This window comes from Erithacus rubecula, assembly GCF_903797595.1.
Source record: "Erithacus rubecula genome assembly, contig: SUPER_Z_unloc_5, whole genome shotgun sequence".
NCBI classification, from domain to species: domain Eukaryota; kingdom Metazoa; phylum Chordata; class Aves; order Passeriformes; family Muscicapidae; genus Erithacus; species Erithacus rubecula.
This window is the reverse complement of record NW_027635819.1, coordinates 421160-443919: the sequence shown is the minus strand read 5'-3', so window position 1 is coordinate 443919 and position 22760 is coordinate 421160. Positions and strand designations below refer to the sequence as shown.

The 22760-nt window shown below is 37.5% G+C and overlaps 1 protein-coding gene across 1 annotated transcript in view; it reads right to left on the bottom strand.

Annotated features, from left to right (window-relative positions):
- Window positions 1-2028, bottom strand: part of SRFBP1 (serum response factor binding protein 1) — a 65200-nt gene extending 63172 nt beyond the window's left edge. The window contains exon 1 of the mRNA XM_079331588.1: window positions 1781-2028. Within this exon, the coding sequence (XP_079187714.1) occupies window positions 1781-1810 (30 nt within the window). The 5' untranslated portion in view covers window positions 1811-2028. The remainder of the gene's footprint in view (window positions 1-1780) is intronic.
- Window positions 2029-22760: the final 20732 nt, after the last annotated feature.

Sequence of the window (22760 nt, the reverse complement as noted above, 5' to 3'; positions counted from 1 at the left end):
CTAATGAGGAAAAACTCATAAGATCCATAGTATTGTCTCACTGCAAAAAGCTGAAGGTGCACAGAACAGAGCTGCTCTCTAATTTGCTTTCCCTTATGGAACAGGAAGAATACATACAAAATATTTAATAGAATGCATTTTAAAAATTATTACTTCAAACATGGTCCTAATAAAATTCCTCAATTTCATCTCTTATTAGAGGAAGATGTATTTTTTTCACTTAAAATGCTTTCTTACAATGGCACCTCTGTAACAAATACACAGAGGGTATCTGTTACAGAGATATGAAACATTGTGGTATTGTAAATAATTTATTTCACATTTTATCACTAAACACCAATTTTAATTAATACAGCTCTGACACTTAATAAAGGACATATGCATTGAAATGGAAAATACTTCTTAATCTGTTAATGCTAGGTCTCCATCCTGCTCTAAGCCAGACTGATATTCTGTCCCTCTTGAAGAGATGGCATTCAGGATTTCAGTCTCTGTCTTACCTTACATCTCAGATGAATCTATTACTCCAGTGCTTACTTTCTGTAGAAACTGGTAAAAGCTACCTCCTTCAGAACTCTGCCTGTTAGGAGGAGGTTATGTTTGAAGTATAAGATGCATTCCCAGTGTCCTTACTGAAATTTTCCAATCTTTTGTACAGAAACATATCGTACTCTTTTTCTGAGGAACTCCTCAGTCAAACAATGCTTCTGTTTTCATCCCCCGTTATACTGGTATTTTTGTGGTGAAAGACTATGAAACATCACCTGAACATGAATCAATCACAAGAAGTCCACACTACAACAGTGGATGAAACATCCTCTTATTTCCTTGGTGATTTACAGGTATATTTCAATGTAAAATCACTCATTCTGGCCTTATACTTGTTAACAGCAAGAACCAAAAACTACTGAGTAAGTATCTTGATTTTATGTACAATCAAACATTTTTCCTGATGAACAGACTACACTTCACTAAACTCTTGACCAAGAGAACAATTTGCACCCCTCTCCAAGTTACTACATGCTTAAAACAAAGTAATTTTTGCTCGGCTGACAACTGTACTCAAGCTGTTAATTATGTAGGAACTGTGGAAGTGTACAGTGCCAAGTGCAGGTGCTCATTCCACACACGCTCAGCAGAACTGCCAGCTCTTCCAAGCTGTTGGTGCAACGCCTAAAAAGAGGCTCCTTTAGCTGTTTCTGGCTTATTGGGCCCAGTGAGTTGCAAATATGTAACCAAAATCCATCAAAAGTGAAACACACATTGACACTATAAAGAGAGAAAAAAAAAAAAAAAAAAACCACAGAAATAAATATGAATTACAGAACAGGGTAATTTTTCATTTTCAGTCCCTCCACGTTCAAGAAATTAAGGCAGTATCTTTGCCATCCAGGAGACAGGCAGCTGGGGTCCGGTGGCTCCGCTAGATCACCTACAGAACTCCAGTGTGAACACAAACGCAGCAGGACACGCGTGATGGAAGGGCGCTGAGGGACACCGAGGCACACGTGTCGAATCCGCGGGGCAGCCCCTACACGCAGCTTCCCCTCGGCCGACGGGGGTTCGTTTTGGCCAGAGCCGCGCTCCAGCACGACGGGACGCGCTTTCCCAGGCCGAGGGACGGCGGCACCACCTGGGGCCTTCCCCAGGGCTGCCGGCAGCCACGCCGGCCGCGGGCAGCGCCGGCCCCGAGGCGGCTCCGCTCGCAGGGCAATCCGCCGCCGCTGACCTGCCCCCGGCCGAGCCCCCGGCCCGCTCCCACCGGCGCCCCGAGTCTCACCTCGTTGTTGAGGTTCAGCACGGGAGCCATGTCGCCGCAGGCCCCGCTCCGAGCGCCCCACGCCGCCGCAGCACGAAGCGAAACCGCGCGCAGGCGCCAGAGGGCCCGGCCCGCCCCGCAGCCCGCGCTCCGAGGCGGGGTTAAAGAGCCTCCGCTGGCGCTTTTTCCCGGTTCTCCCTCGTGATGAGCGGCGTGGGCAGGGGCGGGTCCCGAGCCCGGCCCGCTGGAGGGCTCCGGGCCGCTCCCGCAGCGCTCGCCGCGGTGCGGGGGGAGCTGGAGCGGCGCCGCCTTGTGCCCTGCGCTGCCGCGGGGACGGCATCGCCGGCCGGTGGCGGAATGCAAGCCAGCGTGTCTGCTTGTAAATCCTTAAACTGGAGTGGCCGCTGCCCCCACGACTTGTTCGTAATCTTAGAAATATCTTTGGGTTTTTGCTTGTCCCCCTTGTTGCTGCGTTACGGAGCAAGCCGCGACCGCCCCGTGCCTCCGGACCCTGCTCTGTCCCCTCCAGTTTCAAAGTGCTTTACTATTTTCAGATTGAGTTTTCCATTTGTGCTGAGGGAAGATTTAGGGTCGTGTAGAGAAGCTTTAGTCCTGAGAAATTTTACATCCATAATTATTTTTAAATAGGCGTGGTGAAGTGTGGCTGAGTGTGTGATTTGGATTGTCTCAGTCTGAAAAGTTTGGTAAAGTTTCATCGGAACTTTCCTCGTCATTGCCGGTTCATTGTGCTAGAAGGACTTGCTGATTGAAGTTGCTACAAATACCCTTCTCTCGAAACTTTTGCAAAACCCTTGCTTAAATGAAAGCAAACCTTAGTATGTCCGAGAATGAATCAGGGGTTGTTTTATTTCCCACGTTCCTATTTATCTGCTGCAGTATTTAAAAGAAATGAGGCCATACTTGAAAATATTTGGGGGAATAGTTTGAAACAAACCGATTTTTGTTTGTACAAAAAACTAACAAACAACCCAACAACACAAAAGACCAAAACAAAATACACAAAAAGCCTCGCCCCACAAAAACCGACAAAACCGACAAACAAACAAAAAAAAAAAACAAAAAACAAAAAACAAACCAAACAAACAAACAAAAAAAACCCCACAAAAACCCCAAAAAACAGAAAAACCAAAAAACAAACAAACAGAAAAATCCAAAGAAACAAATAACCACCCAAAATCCAAAAAGAAACCAAAAAATCAGTTCCAGGGAATTCTTTGGACATTTACCAGCAATTAGCTGGCCCCTGGATGGCACTGTTGTGCCTAGAATTCTGCTTTGATGTCTGACTATTTAAACAAATATAGCTGTTGTCAGATGTCTCTAATACATTTCATCTGCAGGACTTTGCATTTGAGTCTTGTTGTATTTTAGTGTTTGATTTCTAACTGGTGCTTAGGCATCTCCTGTGAGTGAACTGCAGTAAAATCACCTTTGACTGTGCTTTTTACCAAGCTGTACATGCAAGTGAGGTTGGGCCAAGCTAGTCCTTCCAAAGTATTACTTTTGAGTTCCATTTAGGATATTTCTGAAGGTGGTGCTGGATGCTCAGTAGCAGTCTAGGTTTCATCTGGATCAGTAATACTTTGAAAATACTTTGAACTCATCCCTTCATCTTGTAGTAAAAGAATTTTGTTCCAGCAGGAGCTGAATTTCATTTAGAGTATATGTTTGCTGAGAGAATTGTGAATTTCACTGCAGATGAGAGGTGTTTACCACAGCTGCTACTTCATAAAATTCTGACTTGGACAGTTATATCCAGTTTAGTGAAAGTCAGCCAACCATCATAGAGTGAACTTTTCTTTGTAGTACCACCAAAGTCAGGCAGCTGTAATGATCTATGCAAGAAGGAGTTGAATTTGACTATATCTGAGTAAAGATTAATATTGGATGTGATGCACACAATGCTGTCAATACATGTTCTAAGAATTACTGAATATAATCTCACACCTAGTTTGTATTTGTTTGCAGTGAGTGTGAAATTGTATGCAAAAAAAAAAATCCAGAAGGAATGGTATTCCAAGGAAAAGAAAGAGCTCTTTCCTTTTGTCTTGATCTTTCACGCAAAACCAATCACTACATATGCCAGTCCTAGGTTCCACTGTGCATCTTAGCAAAGGGAAAGACAAAAGCAGGAGCAGGGAGCCCACTGTGCTTCTGTTATTCTAACCAGTGCCAGCCTGGTCTCACATCAATTAGAGTTGTTGTGCAGCCTAATTAGTCATAACTTCAATTTTCCTTTCCATTTTCTCTGAACACAGAAATATCTTGCTTTGAAAATTTCTTGTAGGCCCTTCTTCATCCAACAATTTTGTTTTCTTCTCATTTAGTTATTTCTGAAAATAAGTGGTTTGTTTGTTTCTCACTTTTTAAACCTCAATGGCTTTCCAGAGTTAAGAATCTTTGTGCCTCATAACTTCCTTGTTGGCCCTTCGTCCTACTAATTTTTGACTTAAATGCATTCAAAGTCAAGATTTTCCTGTCAACTTGTCACAGTCAAGATGCTTTTAGGCATTGCTCCATAATACACTTTCTGTACTTTGATGCTGTGTTCTGACATTTCTTCCTGTTGTGTCAGTATTTCACTCCAGTATTTTGGCACATATTCCCAGTGTTGGAATGCATTTTTCTGAACTATTTTCTCTCCTTTGAGAACAACTTGTCTGTGTGTGTGCATTGCAGGGCAGCATATATGTATGGACTGTGAAAATGGTGAAGGACCCAGGGGGGAAGCAGCTGAGGGCACTTGGTCTGTTCAGCCTGGAGGAGACTGAGGGGAGACCTCAGTGCAGCCACAGCTTCTTGTGAGGGGACAGGAGGGGCAGGCACTGATCCCTGCTCTGGGGACAGGGACAGGATGTGAGAGAGTGGCCTGAAGTTGTGTTGGGGAGGTTTAAGTGGGATATTAGAAGAAGTTTTTCACCCAGAGGGTGGCTGAACAGGCTCCCCAGAGAAGTGGTCACAGCACCATCCTGACAAAAAAGGTCAAGAATTGTTTGGACAATGCTCTAAGACGTGGGTGTGACTCTTGAGGTGTTTTGTGCGTGGCCAGGAGTTAGACTTGAGTGATCCCTGGTGGGTGCCTTCCAACTGAGGGTATTCTACAATTCTGTAATTCTATTTGTAGGCCATAAGATGTTGCAGAACAATACAGGGGAGTTGAAATGGAAGACTGTTTAAAGAACATTGTGGCTGAATCATATTCCTTTGCCTTTATCTTGGCACTCTCCAGGTTCCTGTGATCTGGTAGCAGTGGTGGGGACCATCTTGTAGCTACAACTGGCCTTGATCCCAGAGGCCATGCATAAAAATTACATTTTTGGAATACTTACTGAAATATGTGATTATTGCAGACACTTGCATTTATATGCTCAGTACAGATGTAATGAAATATATATGAAGTTTGTTTTGTGTTGACAATAAGTAAATTTTAGAAATTTCGATTAATCTTTCATGTTCTGTGAATCAAATTGAAACTTTAAGAAGTTTCATAGAAAAGAGTGCCAGTAATGTTGACTAGACACTGGGGACAGCAAAGCCAGAAGGATTTCTGCAAGTTTCCTGCAGCTTGTGCTTTGACTTTTGCCAGAGGAGTTTCTTTTTCCTGATACCAAGACATCTGTTCTGGGCTTGCTCCCTTTCTTTCTGTCATGGCTAAAATATAAAGATGTTGGCACTCTAAAATTAGTTACCTCCCCCAAATCTCAACCAATCCCTTTCTGCCTATAAAGAACAAATATTAGTAGATATAAGTTAGAAAATAGCAGTTTACTAACATGCAAAACAGCAATAGGCCAAACAAATCCCCAAAACAACCAGTCAATAATCACTGAACACAAAATTGCTAAATCTCAGGAGCCCCTTGGGAACAAGGAGACTCTCAAAATGTCAGGGTGCTGACCTCTCCCAAAGTGGTGGCTTTGCTGTCAACTGAGGGTATGGAGACAAAGGGAAAACTGCGTCTGCCTCTTCCCCGAGACAGGAAATCTTACTTGCATAGGAAAACTATTGAAAAAACAGACAGTAAAAAGATCCTTCATCTTCTATAAATGCTCAGATATTCCATGAAATTATTTGTTTTGACACTGAAAATAATTTGCTTTTATTATTTCAGATGTTTTCCTTTTTTCACTTTTGAATCTTCAACACTTACATGTGTTGCTGTCCTTATGAACACATTAAATAGAACACATTCTTTTAGTGAAACACTATATTTACATCATAAGTGAGCATATCCCTCTGTTACTGAGAAAGCAGATTTAACATTGAGGTTCCTTAATACTTAGAATCCATTCAACATTCAGGACCATCTTGAGAATCTGGATTTTAAAAAACATCTGAATTTAATGATTATTTTAATGTATATGCAGGCAGAGCTTAGAAAGGAGATTTTGTAGTGAACTTTCGCCTGGGATATTAAGTGTGAAAAGCACATTGCTTTCTTCTATAACCCATCATAAATACATCACTTAATAATTCCTATATCCCACATTTTTCTTTTTTAAGAAGCAATTCCAGTAGTTCAGCTACTATTTCAGTTGCTTGTTGTGTGAGGCCAAAATTATATAACTATTATTATTATTATTATTATTATTATTATTATTCACAGGTAAAATGTTGAGTAAAAAATGGGATCCTAATATCTGCTAGATTCCTTAAGTATGATTATAAATAAATAAAAAAAAATCCCATTAAAGTGTCGAGGGTTACTCAAAACATTCCATATCCAAAAATTGTCACAACGGTGAGTTTGGAGTAGGAAAAAAACATCTCTGTGTTTCAGTCCACAGATGACTGCTGAATTTATGATAGCAGAAAAGACTACTCAAAGGTAAGATTTGGGGGTGAAAAGGTGGGAGAAAAAGACCAGCTGTCTGTGGTCTCTTGCAGGAAGGAAACTAGAAAATGAACTGCAGAAGCACTCTGAAGATAGCCCATGAGCAAAATATGGACAGTGAGTCTTTGTCATGGTGCTCAAACAACAGATGTGCTGGGAAAGATGAGGATGGAGTGGGTCTGGCTCATTCACAGAGAGAGGTTGTTTGAATTCACAGTAAAAGATGCACAAGGGGTGCACACCCATGGTATCTGCAGCTCTAGGATGAGTCCTCGTACCAAGTCTTTGGACAGGAATTTTGAAGTGGGTGATGGAGCATAGAAATGGATGGGGAAGGGGTTTATGGAATGGTACTGGAGTGACTGGTGGGATTAATGGGATTGTCTGCTGCCTGTATTGCAAAGAAAAAAGCTTCAGAGAATGAGTGGGCAAGAAAAGGATAAATTGTAGTATTAAATTTTTAGTAAGTAGGATCAGGAGTAGCATGGAATCGTTATTACAAATGGAAGGTATGAACAGACAAGTAGAGGAGATACTTCTTGGCTAAAATGGAAGAGAATTTTGCATCCATAGAATAATTTTAGTTACTTACGTGAAAATATAAAACAAAGCATTGTTTAATTTTATTCTGACAATTCAGAAATAATTTTATTCCAGAATTTAGATTTGGTAAGCATAAACCTTCTGCCTAGAAAAGTCTGAAGGCCAAAGTTTGGCACATCCAGTGTTAGACTTTTAAACAGAATGTTTTATCAGGCAGGATTCAAATCAGGATTATTTGTTACTTGCATTGCCTTCAGAGGGAGACACGGGATGCCTCCAGAGAGCACTTAAGGCTTATCTAAGATCTTGTTGCTGAAGGTAACAGAAGTCTAGGAGTGACTAGATTCTTAACCTAAGTGCCTCTTATAAAAATTAGTTAGGATGAATCTTGGCATGGATGTCATTGTAGTTGTGATGAAAAGCTCAGAAATATGGAGAGAGAAAGTGGTAGTTACAGTCTACCTAAGTCTGAAATCACAAACAGATGTGATTTACTCCAGATAAAAGGTGATTCTTGAGTGCTCCCTACAGTAATTAGAAGCCTTTGAGTCAGTGTCATGTTTCATCAGGTTCATGTACAAAAGTAGCTGGGGAATTTAAGTCTTGGGGTGTATTCCAGTGGGCAGCTGACTGATCAAGATTACTCTCTTTTCTTTTCCTTTTAGAACTGATCTAGGAGTTAAATCTGAAGCTGAGCAGAATTCAGATAGGATTCCTCCCTCAGGAGTCCAGTCCAAGGAATTCCATCAGCCTCCACAGATCAGAAGGTGATCTGTTGAAGCTTCCTCACTTCTAAAACGAATATTTAGTTTGGTAAATCAAATTATTAAAGTACAAACAGTACCACTTTAGAAATCCCATATTTACATAATATTGTTATGTTGTGATTAATGAGAATCATAGTTCAGTGTTGATACTAATAGTTTTGATATAGGAGAAAAATAAAAGACATACAAGAACAAAATTTAACAATGTAAGTTCTCTGAATTTCTTTCTGGCTGCTAGTTAGCAGTTATTTTTACTTCTCCTTTTGTTTGATTTTTTTTTTCTCTGATGTGATTTTGTAGGAAGGTGGACTTTCTTTTTTGTAGCAAGTGAATAATATTCTAGAACATGTGAGACTCAAAAGATGTTGTTGCTGTATAAATACATTAGGCATGTGTTATGGTTTACTTCTTAGTCTCCAGATTAGGCCTGGCTTTTCAGTCCATGGAAGACTATTCCAAATACAGATTCCACCACAGAGATTGCCAGGGACTGCCTGGTTTTACTTCCTGTCTCTTTTCCCAAATTGCCTGAATTATATACATTTGTTCTTGTTTCTAACTTGGTCTAACTTCCATTTCTGAAATAAAAGCTTGTCTTAGATGCCATAAATTGTGAAACAGAATATGAAAGTAATTATGTCTGTTGGCTTGGATTTTTTTTATTTTCTTGCATTTCATTGATGTTTTTAATAAGCACTCCAGCAATTTTATTAACCTCTGTATTTTAATTTATTATAACTGTAGGAAGAATATTCTGATTTCTTCTTTGTTCTTTTTATTGATTTTTTTAGCATTAGCAAATCTGTTAAGCTTACCAATAAAACATTACTAGGTTGCATTGCTAATAAATAATATTTACATTGCTAATAAAACTTTAGTAGAAAAAACAGTAGGTTTTTTCACTGCTTTGATCTTTGTGTATCTGTGCACACGTGTGATATGGATCTGTGACTTTGCTTTGATAGTGCACGAGAGAATAAACAGAAAAGTCTTTTGCACTACTGAGAAAAACTTAGAGGAATTAATTCACAGGGCCTCCATAGGACTACTGCAGCAGCCTCTACATGGCTTAGTTAGTGCAGACACAGCTTTTCACAGATTTTGCTTCTTTGGCAGCAAATAGTATAGGAGGGGAGCTTAATGAATAACTTGGCTTTTCTGTTGCATCTGTTACAATAGAAAACTCTCAATGGTGTTGACAACCATGTTAGGCAATCATTTAGTCACAATATTTTTGAGTTTTTAGTTTTCTATAGGGATGACTGGCTTGATATAGTAAGTAAATTTGCATTTAAGTTCTTCTGAAAATTGTCACCAGAAGTAAATACCCATAACTGGGCAGCAGTTGGGGTGATTACTATTCTGAATGAGTAACAGTAACAGTTATTTTAGGAAGAAATGCAGGTACATAGGGAACTTTTCAAGTTCTCTGCCATTGAATATACAAAATCTCTACAATCACTAGTAATATCTTGATCAGTACCTGGTTGTTTTCTTCCATTCATAGCACCATGCTTGGAAAAAAACATGATGTTTCAATCAGAAAGACACATGTTTAAAGTGCAATTTTCAAGTGAATGTATGAATAAGAAATTCTGTGAAATGATTCTCATCGTCTGATTTCTTGATGTCCAATGATGAATACTCACCTCTGGAAAAAACTTCAGAGAGAAGGACTGTCATGAAATACATGTTAAGAAGGAAGGTCTTTCAAGGCTGCTCAGGCTTGGTTTGCTCACAGTTCTTGCTCAAATTTCAATTAAGCAAGAAAATAAATTTGGTTTATGCTTTTAGCTTTGTGGCCTATCTAATTGCATTAGCAACATTTTGTTTCAGTCCTTCTGATTTCTCATTAGTTTTGTTGATAGGTGGAAGGCTTGACATTTGTGCAGTGCAATAGTCTTGGAAGGCAGATAAAAAGTTGATAGCTCAGCTGCCATATGACTTCTTTGCATAACTTCTGGGGGTTAATTAATGGTAATAGATTCTGATTGTACTCCTCACCCTGACATGGGAGCTCCTTGGGAAAGAAGTGAGGTCAGGATAGTCATTAGCCACTGAGTTTTTTTCTGCAGTTGGTGGCAGCAGGCTATTAGGATGTTTAAATTTATGTGAAGGTCAAGAAGACCAATTGCAGGGCTGCTCGGTGTTCGAAACTGACAAAAATTCCTTGCTGAGCATAGCTCAACTGGGAACCAGAAAATCTAGGCTGAAATCATATTGGACTGCAGTTCAAAAGCACCTTTGTGCATAGGCTTCACACATAAAAAAGTTTGTATGTAAATAATTCATCCACTTAGCCATATCTTTTTAATACAAGTTAAATTCAAGTATCTCATTAAAGCTCAAAAACAAAGATGACTGCAGTCGAGCTGAGGGGTTTGGGGTGGCACGGGGTTAGTCTCGTTATAATGATCTCACCGATGGGGATTTTTCTACTACCACAAGGAGATCCTTTCAGAGATGATGAGGTCTTTTTTGATGCCATTAAAATGAAAAATTGGTGAAAAAGACCAGAAGCCAATTTCCACACTGCTTTTTGAATGTTTATATAGTCATTAAAGTAATACATGGGCATCCACAAACTGTGCAAGTACAACTAGAGGAATGAGGACATTCGCCTTGCACACATAGCCTGAAAAGCGCTCTTTGAATAATTTATTTTTGTGCCCTGGTGTCAAACCAGAAACCTGAAGAAAAAATTCAAAACTGCCTGTTTGTAAATTTAAAGTAATTTTATTTGCACCCATTTTCCACTTACTATTTAGACCAACTTTCCTATTGTATTGTATTCCTATTGTTTTCTATTCTATTGTGTAGAACAAGAACTGGAAGAACATCTAGAAAAGAAAAATTTTCTTTGTAATACTGTCTGACAGTTTGTGGAAAAGTTATTGTTAAATTATGACTTCTTTATTCAAAGAAATTTCTCTGCAGTCTTTATTTAGCTGTATTGGTTTTGTAGCAGATGTCTGAATGAGGAAAAATCCCCATTTCTTCCATGTATGATGCTTTGGGTGATTCTGTTATTGACTCATAGAACATGTGCTCCACTTGAGAACCCTTATTTGGGTTGTGCATGGTGGATTATGCTTGTAATATAATTTCTAAGGGACAAATTCTCGTTTTCTGATTTTCTAAAAAATTTGGATAGTTCTTTCTGCATCCTGAAGATTAGAGAAAAGCTATGTGTTCTTGATACACAAAAAGGTACTGCCTGTCATGCATAATTAAATTTATTGACATTAATATTAGTATTTTGAGTATTTTCTTCAACTCTGTTATAGCAACTCAATATTAAATTTTACCATGCATAGAAATTATATGTTCTCTTGGTTAGTTCTCACAGATCTTGTGTATGAAATTCTAAGGTCTTCTATGAATTGCTTTGCCTTCTGAAGTTATAGAGATTTGCTGCAAGTAGAGTGAATACAGCAAGTTCTAGAGTTCAGGTTTTGGTATTCTCTGTGTTATATACTGAAATAGATGTGCTGGTGTTTATGGTAAAGTAGAAATAGACCCAACCACTGGGTTTTGAGTAAATTGTACAATCTCTTCTGTCTTTTTTTCTGAATTCCAGCTTCTTTTCCTCTTGTTTACTTCTCTGAAATAAATAAGTTTAACCCAACGGAATTTGGGTTTTTTGGTGGCTCTGGATTTGCTACTGCTGCACTTTCTAAGAAATATTTTAATAAAATTTTTAAACCCCACAGCAGATCATTTAGACCCTCTATAACTAAGCTTCTTTCATTGTTATGTTTGTTAGTTCAATGGCAGGAATGTTACGTGCATTTTGAACATTTACAGTGAATTGAAGAATGACTGTACCAGCAGAAGATGTTAGTACTTTTCCTGATAGTCAGAAAGATGAAAAAATGGACAAATCTTGCAAAACATTAGTTTATTTGGCTTGCAGTGGCCCTATATGCAGTTCAGGATAACACATGTAATTGAGGAAATCTTATGGTTTGTTTGGCTGTTATAACTAGGAGGTTCAAAAACCACTGATATTTATTTGCATGGATGTTTAGATTGATTTTGTAGTGTACTTTTAGGTATATCTTAGTCAAATGGATTTTCATTCTGCTTAAGTCAGGAGAGAGAAAATAGTTTACAGAAATTTTATTTTAATACTGGCCAAATTCTATCCATTTAATGAATGCAAGTCCACACAAGAACTTGCTAAATTATGGTGGGTAGATTTTAAGTAATTTGTTTGATGTGTGTAGTTCCACATTATGGTCTGTGAGTATAGTTAGGCACATGAAACAGGTGGTGGGATGCATCACATGTATTGGAACAGGAGGTATTTTCTTTCTCTAAGAAGGAGTGAAAATGAAAAGTTCATATCTGTAACTTTATGTCATGCAATTACTAATTCAGGTGGATATGAAAAACATTTAGCTTTTAATATCACCAAGCAATGCCTTCAGATCATCACTCAAAAGTCAGGTCAGATCATGTGATTTTGGCTATTTTTACAAATTTTGCTCCCTAATAAATAAACAGCCAGTCTTCTACCATCATAACCTAGAAGCACCTTTGGGAAGGTGTTCACTGATTGAAGGAAACTTTCCATTGTTTATAAGCATTGTGTCATATCTTTTGTTCTATTGATACCAATATTCACTGTTGGGGTTGTTAAAGGATTTTCACTGCTAAAATGGACAGCTTTCTAAAAGGTCACACTATTTTATTTCTGAAAGTTCACACTGTTTAATGGAAATTTTTTTGTTTACTTGACAGAAAGGGCAATATGCAGAGATGTTCACGTTGAGAGACAGACCTTTTTCACTAACTCAAAACTCATAGCATATGTGTAATATTAGCTGATTTTTCTGCTTTGGAGTTTTTTCTCTTAACTGGTTAATATCTGAGACCCAGGTAAGTAAGTTAAAAATCTGTGAATTATTTTTAGAAATTTAAATTCAATTACAAGATTCTTGATATGACTGGAAGTTATAAGAAACTGGCTAGGATATTTCACTTAGGTTAGAAGGAAATACTCTCTAGCATTACAAGTTTATAACACCTGTTCTCCCAAAATTTAGGGTCTGATTTATTTAGAATAGATATTATTTGTGTATTATATAATATGCACATATATGAAATGCATATATGCTTACAATGTAATGCTTAGATATGATCTTGAATTTAAGGTTGCATTTCAAAGTTTTTGTGAACAGCAAGGGACTTAGTAGTAAAACAGCTTTCTTACAGAATACCTTGGAGCTTTGTATGTTATGTCAGTAGAAATCACTTTTGTACATGCATCCTTAAATTCTATGCTTTCTTTTTATTTAAGGAATGCACCAAGGTTTGCTTAAAGATTACTTTATTATTCATCTTATTATAAATAAAAATAAATTGCAGTTCAGAATATGGTTTTTCAAAATATGTTAAATGAATCCTTCTATCTACAGCCACTGTTACTCAATTTTAGATGCAAAGATGCTCATGTCTATAATCTCTTATTCTCAACAGAACAGGAAATGCGAGGAGAAAGTTGTACTAACAATAATATGATTGTGGATTTATTCCAAATTGCTTGATACCAGGGTGATTATTGCAGGAGCTGTCTATAGGACAGTTGTCATTACTAATGGTTGTTGTCAGTATGGTTTGTGGCAGTAGCTGAAAGCAAAATTGCAGCCTCAGATTTCTCCAGCTGAAGTTAGAAGGTAGTGTTCTTCAAAGGGCTCTTCACCACTGCATGGAAACTCCATATTACAGTATCTGAAGCAGTGGGATACAGACTTTAATACAACTCAGCCCGTATAAGAAATATATGAATATGTATCTGAAGCTGTCGGATATATAATGAGATACAGCTCAACCAAGGTAAGAAATATGTTTCTTCAGTTGTTCATTTTCACTTCTTTACAAGGAATACCACCAGGCAGTTATGAGAGGTGGCAATCTCTTCAGGAAAATAAAACTGGGCAGAATGCCCTTGAAAACACCTTAGATAGCACACCTTAGATGGCTCAAAGCCACATGGGTACAACATATTATCATATAAACTTCTTGCAAGGGAAGAAGATGAAGGAGCAATGATTCCATAAGGCATGTTCTCTTCTCAAACTCATATATCATGTGGAGAAGGAAGTATATATTATGGTGTGATAGAAAATTGGTCTTGCCATACATCATCTGAGGTCCTCACTGGAGACCTTTCTGTGTCCATCTGTAAAAAGAAGTAGTATTTGAATGTCCTTATTTAGGTCAGTCTGCATTGCAGCTTTTGAAATATAATAGAATTTCAATTCAGTCTTCATGGTCATAAATGAATTTATATTATGGTATTATACCTTCTCTATAGGTATTAACCCCATGATAGTCACAAAAGGTCCTCATGGAGCTGATGGAAAGCAAGCATTTCATTGCTAAATCTCATTTCAATAATTTTTATACCTTTGAATCTAATTTCAGAATAATTTGTTGTCTAATAAGTTTAAAAATCGTATCACCAAACTCTTTATTGTCAGGTTAGAATTCAGTTATGTAAATAATAAATTACTTAAGTTTATAAGTAGTTTGTAAATATTAAATTTTGTTTTCAGAGACTTTTTAATTTATGAGGTTACTTTTAAAAGCTAAGGTCTTATTAGTTTCTATCACTATACTGATATATGCATTATAATATGTTCATGTTATATTCCTAATTCCTGTATATTCTTACATTCCTGGGGTATTCAAGATACTGAAGCAAATGGCTGTTAGGGCATTGAGTATTGTTTCAACACGCGTTCCCAACATCTGTTTCTCATTTGAACTTTCTGTACTCTTTTATTTTCCTGCCCTGTCTGGGCCTCACTGTGAAGTAGAGCTGCCAAAAGGAAAAAGAATAAAAAAAGAAGTTTCTGGTCCCTTGAAACTCTGGTCAGGCAGCAATGTTCTGCAATATTTTCTTTTTAGACCAGCAGACATGAGAACATGCGCTCTCTCTTCTACATTTTTTCTTGCAGGAAAAACTCTAGCCGACTTTATGACAGAAAAAAAGAAGCAAGAAAGGCTGATACGTGATTCCAGCTTCCAGAAGATGTTTAAGACATTGTGGTCTGCAAATAGATCTGCCAGTTTATTGATCTGGACTAAGTCATCCTTCAAAGGAAAATAATTTACCAGGACTCTGTGAGTGGGCAGCAATCCTTTTGAGAGCACTTACCTTGAAAATATTCCAAAGACTTGTGCTTTTAGGGTTGCTTAAAAAAATCACTGGCAAAGGTTTTGGCAGAAGCACGGTTGGTGTAGAAGCAAAAGCATTACAAAGTTCATGGCTCAGGTTTGCCCTGCTACTTACTAGATAGTTAAAGCACATAGAGAAAAAGCAAACACAAATCAAAACCTATCCAATCTGCAACCAAAATTAACCCAAAAATTACCCATGAGAAGGGGGCTGAGGGAGGGGGAGGAAAAGAAACAGTTGGAAAGGATAAGGATCAAAAGGAAAAAGGAATAAAGAAGGCCCTCCTGTTGACTCACAAGATTCCGAGCCCCTTGCTACACAGAGCCTAGGAAAATTTTGGTCTAAAGGTTAAAACCTAAACTTACCAGCCTTTTGTCTATAGCTTAAATTAAACAATTGAACAATTCATACAGAATTTAGTAACTCAGGCCTAACTTAAAAATCTAAAATGCTTTATATTTATATATAAATACAGGAGAGGGCAACACTCCCTGTGTGTTAGCTGTGGCACATTCATGTTAGGATGCACTCAGACGTCAAGGAGCACATGTAGGATATACACCTCTGAAAAAATTCCCTTTCATTGCAATGAAGTTCTTGAGTCAGATGCCTTGTCAGAGGGTGAGGGGTTGGGTCTGGAGGAGAGGCTGTGTCACCATCACTGTGTTTGGGAGCTTGGAACATTTCTCAGATCATAGTTTGGCCTGGGCAGGCAGGGGATGTACCACCACAAGTTGTCAGGACATAGCACTCTGCTTGAGCTTGGGCAGGTTTAACTGGACAAAAACTAGCAATAGTACCCAAATCCCACTGCAGCAAGTGTCCAGTGGAGATGTTTTAAGAACATGCTAAGGAGGTTTAGTGAAACTGACATATCTTTGGAGTTTGTTTTTTTTTTTTTTTTTTAAGTAAACAGGTATTTTCAGAAAATTCACTTACATATAAATGGGCTGTGAGAATAAAACTGTATAGGATATTTTTGTAAAAGATAGAAAAGTTTTCTTAGAATTCTGGGGAACTGAAATTTGTCTAGAGCACATTGGGAATGACTCATGGAATGTGGCAAAAAGGGACACAAACTTCTGACACAAACTTCTCTGTCACTAGGGAAGCGCTTAGATGATAATGAAGTTGGTGCATTTGCAGTATGGTTCAACACTGGAAGTGAAATCTGCTAGTAGTTAAAATGCTATGTACAAAGTGTGGTAAAGGGAGACTGGCAGAGGCTAAAATCTGTTTTGCCTTTCTTTTTTTTTTTTTTTTTTTTGGGGAGGGGTTGAGTCAGTGTATGATGGCATTACAGTGTTCCAGTAGTTGGCAAGGGAAGAAAAGACTGAGTTGTACCCATTATGCATTGCCTTTCCATCCATGGTCTCTGTCTTCCAGTTCCTTCTATGATGAATTCAAATTTTTCAGTCACGTAGCACCAATTGGGTCAAAGAGAGAGAAGTTCACATTGGATTGTTGGACATGGCATTTGGAGAGCCTTGGCTGAAATGGATGCCAGCATATATCTGGAAACATATAATTTTCAGAATGCTACAGGACCTGGTAAATGATAGTTAACTTTTTTTTTTAATGTCAAAAGGACGTTTCCTTTTTGATGCATTATAAGATATATGATTCAGAGAGACTAACAATGACTTTACATAAGAAAAACAATTTTCCTGTGGAAAATTCACAATGAGCTTTTGTATTAATATTAGTTAAGCGAATGTTTATTCACTAAACATGTGGAAATATGCTAGCTTTAGTGAATTCTTTTTAAATTTGTACCCAAGAGCCTTCAGGAAGACAAATATTTCAGTAGAAACTGGTGATCCAGCATCAGTTTTGTTCTTTTTAATTAAAAGTAATAAGGAACTTGTAAAGACTAGATAAAATTTCTGTCATAGATATGTTTATTTTACAAGCATTGTGAGGACTTACACTGTATGGAAAAGAATTTTCCATGTCAACCATAAGCATACAAAAAACAATTAATCACAGACTTTCCTTTCCCCTATGCTAACAGTCCTTACATACAAGATCCAGTTGTTCCAAATTTTGATCTTGAAGCATTTGTAGACATAATTTCCTCAATAATTACTTAGTCTGGAAATGTTTTTAACTGGAAACGTATGTTTTCAGGCAATAATCCAATTCTGAGCTATTATTCAGTCCGTGCCATAGATGACATCTCCTTAGTTTCGTTCTCAAATGTGGGTTGATTTATACACCTTCACACATCACAACTTTGTTGTTTCAATTCTGTCTTCAAGCAACATGATACTCCTTTTTGTAGAGGTATGCCAAATGAATGTTAAAACTTGTCTGCGTAGTTTGAGAGCAATAGCAGACAAGGTTAAAGGATTTTAGTTGTCAATGATCCTACTTTACTTCTGTAAAATAGAGAAAATGCTGTGGATAACAGGTAAGGCCTTCTCAATTTCTGCTCAGAGGAGCAGAGAACTCAGGTGATACTGCAAAAAAAATTAAAAATAGGAGAGGCCCGGATGTCAGATTTAAATACTTGTAGACATGAATGAGGAAGGAAAAGTGGTCAAACTGACATCCTAGTTCTTATGGTCCTCTCCATGTGAAAGAAAAATGTTGTGTATTTCATTGTCTTATGGCAAACATTTCCTTGCTCTTAGTAGCATTGAAGAATAAAGAACCACAAATACTTTTTGAGGCTGCTAGGTAGTTGCTATCATAATTTTCAAATGCAAAAAACATCCCATTAATGGCCTGAGACAGAGCTAGGGAAAGGGCTCAAAATTCTTGAGTTCCAGTCCTTTGACTTAACCAGATGACCTTTTAAAGGCCATATCTCCTATTTCTGGATGTTTTGTTAGTACACAGTGGAAGGAAGAAAAGGGTTGGTTTGGTGTTCATTACTTCAAAATTTCCTGTTAAGTCTGAATGTCCTGAAGGTAATGTGTGGGCTAACATGTTTATCCTGTGTTCCTGGATGAACATCAGGAGAAAAACACTGGTGAAGAAATGGTAAAAAGACTTTCAAAAAGAAATTCCTTCAAAAGTTATGGTTTCGGTAGCTCTTGAGAATCGAAGTGGCAATGTGATCAAAGTCAGTGAGTTACCACACTGCAGATTCTAAACATGTGCAATTGAGCCTCCTGTTATGTGTGCAGGAAATTCCTTGCTCAGTGCTGTAAGTGTAGTGTTACAAGACTTAGCATCTGGAAATCTGAATTTTATTACTGCTTAATGAAGACTAGTAGTATTTTTACAGCCCATCATTGGTTCAGCTCAGGCTGTTGTATTACAGCTTTCCACAGGGAATCGTAGAATGGCTTGGGTTGAAAGAGACCTTAAAGACAATCCAGTTCCACCCTGCTGCCATCGGCAGGGACACCTTCAACTAGACCAAGCTGCTCAAAATCCCATCCAAACTGGCCCTGAGCACTCCTAGAGATGTGGCATGAACATCTCTGGACAACTAGTTCCAGTACCTCACCACCCTCACAGTAATTTTTTTTTCCAAAGTCTAATCTAAGCCTATTCTCAGTTTAAATCCATTTTTCCATATTCTGTCACTACATACCCCTGTAGAAAGTATCTCTCATCTTTTTTGTAGGTTTCCTTCAGATGCTATCTTGAGGTGATATCTGGAGAGACTGCCTAGAACAGAGGCTAGACAGAGTTAAAGGAATGAAGTAGGGATTTATTAAAAGGCCTTCAAAGGACACACCTTGGGCAGTACAAGAGCCTGGCAGAGGCTAGACCCAAGATGGACCCTAGTCATGAGTTTTCACATTTTGTAAGTTTTGGTCCATTTACATATTGGTCCCTTTACAGCTTCAGGTAAAGAAGTCCCATCCTCCCAGTTTGCTCTCCTCAGTTTGCTGTTGTTTATAGTTTCTTGGGCTTGAGGATGTGACCTTGGTTTTCAGGCTGCAAAAGGATTGTTTTGTCTAACTAAACCATGAGGAGAACTTGCTAACACTCTGTATGTAGTTCAGAGTTATATGCTAATGCAGTACAAAATCTGAAAATTATGAGAGCTAAAACTTAAGGCATTACTGGAGGACTGCAATTAGGTCACCCTGAAATTTTCTCTTCACTAAAACCCTAAAACTCTTACACAGGATCTGAAACACAAATGAAGACTTCTCCTACTTAAGCATTTTTTATGATGTGGCAAAGAATGTGATTTTAAAGCAAGCTCTGTGTTTCAAACTCAAGCAACTTTTGCAAGCTAGGGCTGTAGAAATACGTTTAGCATTATTACCTAAAATTTCTGCTAGCCTTCCTCTGTTTGAAGAACTGCTTTACTAGCTTTTGGAAGGAATTGAACTGGCAGCCCTGTAGAGTCTGGATGAAAAGATATTGCTGATGCTAGCCAAATGCAGTCGTTTTATTCAAATAACTTGGAGTTCTTTGGAGTCTGTGATTTATTATTAAGACAAATGAGTGTCAAAAGGAGGTTGCCCTCTGTTCATTTAATGAAAACAGAAAGTGCATTTGAAGCAATTCGCTTTTACTTGGGCTAGATTATTGCATTTACTCAAACCTTTAAACATTACATACTGTAACAGCTTTCTAATTACAAATTATGATTTTTATATGTATCAAGGTTTTTAAGTGACAATTTTCATAGAAAGCTGTTGAATTATTAAAAAAAATTCTGGCACACAACAAAGATATATCCATGTTCCCTGGGTTCTAAGTTTTAAAAACAGATTTCTTTTTTTGTCTCACTAATTTCCTTAAATACTTGATTATATACTGCTTGTGTTAGAGAGCTTCTGAGTAAGCTGAGGATACTGAACTATATCTTGAGCAACAATAGCATATGGAATCTGTCTTTGAAGGCTTCCACAGTATTTACATTAGTAGGGATTGTGACTCCTGGTGAAGGAAAAAACACTTTTTACTTTCCCCTGCATTAGCACTAACGATCAAAGTTAGAAAACCACCTTTTTCTTTAGAAATGAGTTTAAAAAAAGTGAAATGCAGTATGATCTTGTAATTACTCTTAGGCTGCCTGGCTGTGCTGTTTTGCATGCCAAAAATCCCTTTCATCTAAGAGACATTAGTGTAAAGTTTAGGTGAGCATCTAGTGTTTCTTGTGATGTGCCATTAATAGCTTCAAGCAATCACAGTATTGAACCAGCTTTAAAGCAATCCTAAACTTTTTTTCTCTCCCTTTCTCAGAGATGTATCAAAATGCAGCAATAACAAAAAGCAAAAAGATAAAAAACTTCAGGAATTTCCAAACAAATAATAAATCAAAAGCCACAAACGTAGTACTTCTGAAGTGTCAGAGATTTCTGTTATTTCAAGGTAGCCAGGATATTATGCTGCAAGACTTTCATGCTTCAGCAAAAACTCCTCTATGTATCTGTGCATTGAGATAAAAGTCATAAAATCAATGGGGTTAGCAGATATAAACAGTATTTTATAGCAAGTCTCTAATGGTACAGATGGTATGGAAATACTCATAGTAGTACATTAAGAAAGCTGTTAGAGTTGCAAAACATTAAAAGAGAGGAATACCCTTGAATATCCTTTTAAGACCATGAGGCAAATTTATTCTAATATGTTGAAGTGCTAAAGTAGAGCTGTGATACAAATTCTTCCCTGTCATAATATGTCACAATGAGTGCCTTGTCAATTTTAGCTAATTACCACTGCCAGTAATCCCAGTAAGACATTACCTTAAAAATAGCTTATGATCTCATGGGTACTGGAAAATTAAACTCCCCTGCTGCTATATCAATTTTTTTCCATCTCTCTACATTCAATTTAGAAGAAAAGTTTAAATTCCCGTAAGTTCTCTAAAAAATAATTGTAGTATCTTAGTAATTTCATTTTTCAATTCTGGCTGATGAATTTCAACATAAATTAATTCAGTCTTCTCTGAGTAGTTAGGCTGTACATGCTGTATGGGGATAAACACAAGCAGGGGATGAGCTACTGGCTTTTGCTTATTTCAAACTGCTCAATTCTAACTAATCTAAGAGATTTATTGCCATGCTTTCCTGAGGGATGGATTCACTCTGCTTTATTTTTGTTTTTGTGTACAGGACCTAATGAGTAACTCTCTGCTTTTAAAGAACACCTTTCTACAAAAGATTAATCCACAAGTTGTTCCCTGTGCACTTTAACTAATTTAGATTTATTTTTTTTCTTGCAAAAAGCAAAATTAATAAGCAGATCATTATCAAAAATTATTTTGCATTAAAATGAAGCTTTCATGCTTTGATTTGAAATAATAAAAGCAAAGACTATAAAACAGAGAAGAGTCTTCAGTAGCTAATGAGCAAAGACACTCCAGAACATCAGCTATTTGCACTGTTGAAACTGAGTCAAGGAAATAATTGCCAGATTAAGAGAATCTTGAGAAATATTAAATCATTTCAAAGTAAAACAAAAAATAAAATGAGTGAAATATATTGAAATTAATGGAAAAATATGGAAGTCAAGAAATTATATTGCATTGCCAACTTACCCTTATTTAAGTGAAGATGAGTGAAGAGAAGAAGATATTAGTAATTCAAGGTGAAATCTAAATTAAAATGAAGATAATAGTAAAGAAATTATGTCTGCAATATTAAATCTAATTTTCCCAAGAGGGAAACTATGAGTAAGCCATACTGGTTTAATGGGTAATAAAGCAGAGGTGATAAAGGATAAAAAGTGAAACAAACTAACATAATAACAGTAAGTGCATGTATTATTTTTTTTTAATTGGTCTTTTTTAAAAAAAACCAAATGTATCTCTGCAAGATTAACATTTTAGGCTTGCTTAGTATGACTTAGTAATGGGCAATGGTTTTAAATGGAAACAGAGTAAGTTTAGAATTGGATGTTGGAAGTTCTTTACTCTGGGGGTCATGGGGCACTGCAAGAGGTTGTTCAGAGCAGCTGTGGATGGCCCATCCCTGGAAGTGTTCAAGGTCAGATTGGATGGGGCTTTGAGCAATATGGTCTAATTGAAGGTGTGCTTTGCCCATGGTGCCAAGGTTGGAACTAAATGATCATTTAGATCCCTTCTATCCCAAAGCATTCTGTGGTCCTAGGATTCTGTGATTTAGTTTTAGATGGTAAGAAGAAATTAATCATGGCAGGAATATCAGCTAGGAATGCCTAAGACTGAATAACTTTTCCACTTGCCCAATGTTCATTCTGTATAAAAGACCATGCATTAGGGGCCAAATTGATTTTTTCTGAAGATTTACTGGTTTATGCATTGTTGGTTTTTAGCAGTAGTTTCAAAGGTTCAGATAGAAAAGGTGGGTTAAAAAAACCAGCTTTATCTTTGGATATCTACAACCAAGTCCAGAACAAAATGCTAATTAAAGTCAGCAAAGTGCTAAATTTTGTGTTACAGCTCACTGCACATGAAATCAGCTTGAAGATCTCACCTACAACCTTGCTAAGTAATCATGGCTTGCATGTCTCTGTAGGGGCCCTATCAATGATAGTTTTGTCAACATGAGTAAAGTGTATGTTGCTTGTTCCAAGGGTTTTGCAAATTCTACAAGATACGAGAAATTGCTACATAACTCATAATGACAATGAACAGAACGTGTATGTGCACTCTGTTTCTAAGGGACAGAGGCACAAGCTGACTGCTCCAGGTGTTTGAAGCACAGATTTCTTGTCTGGCACACCTCTGATATGCAGAATGGCTTTAAT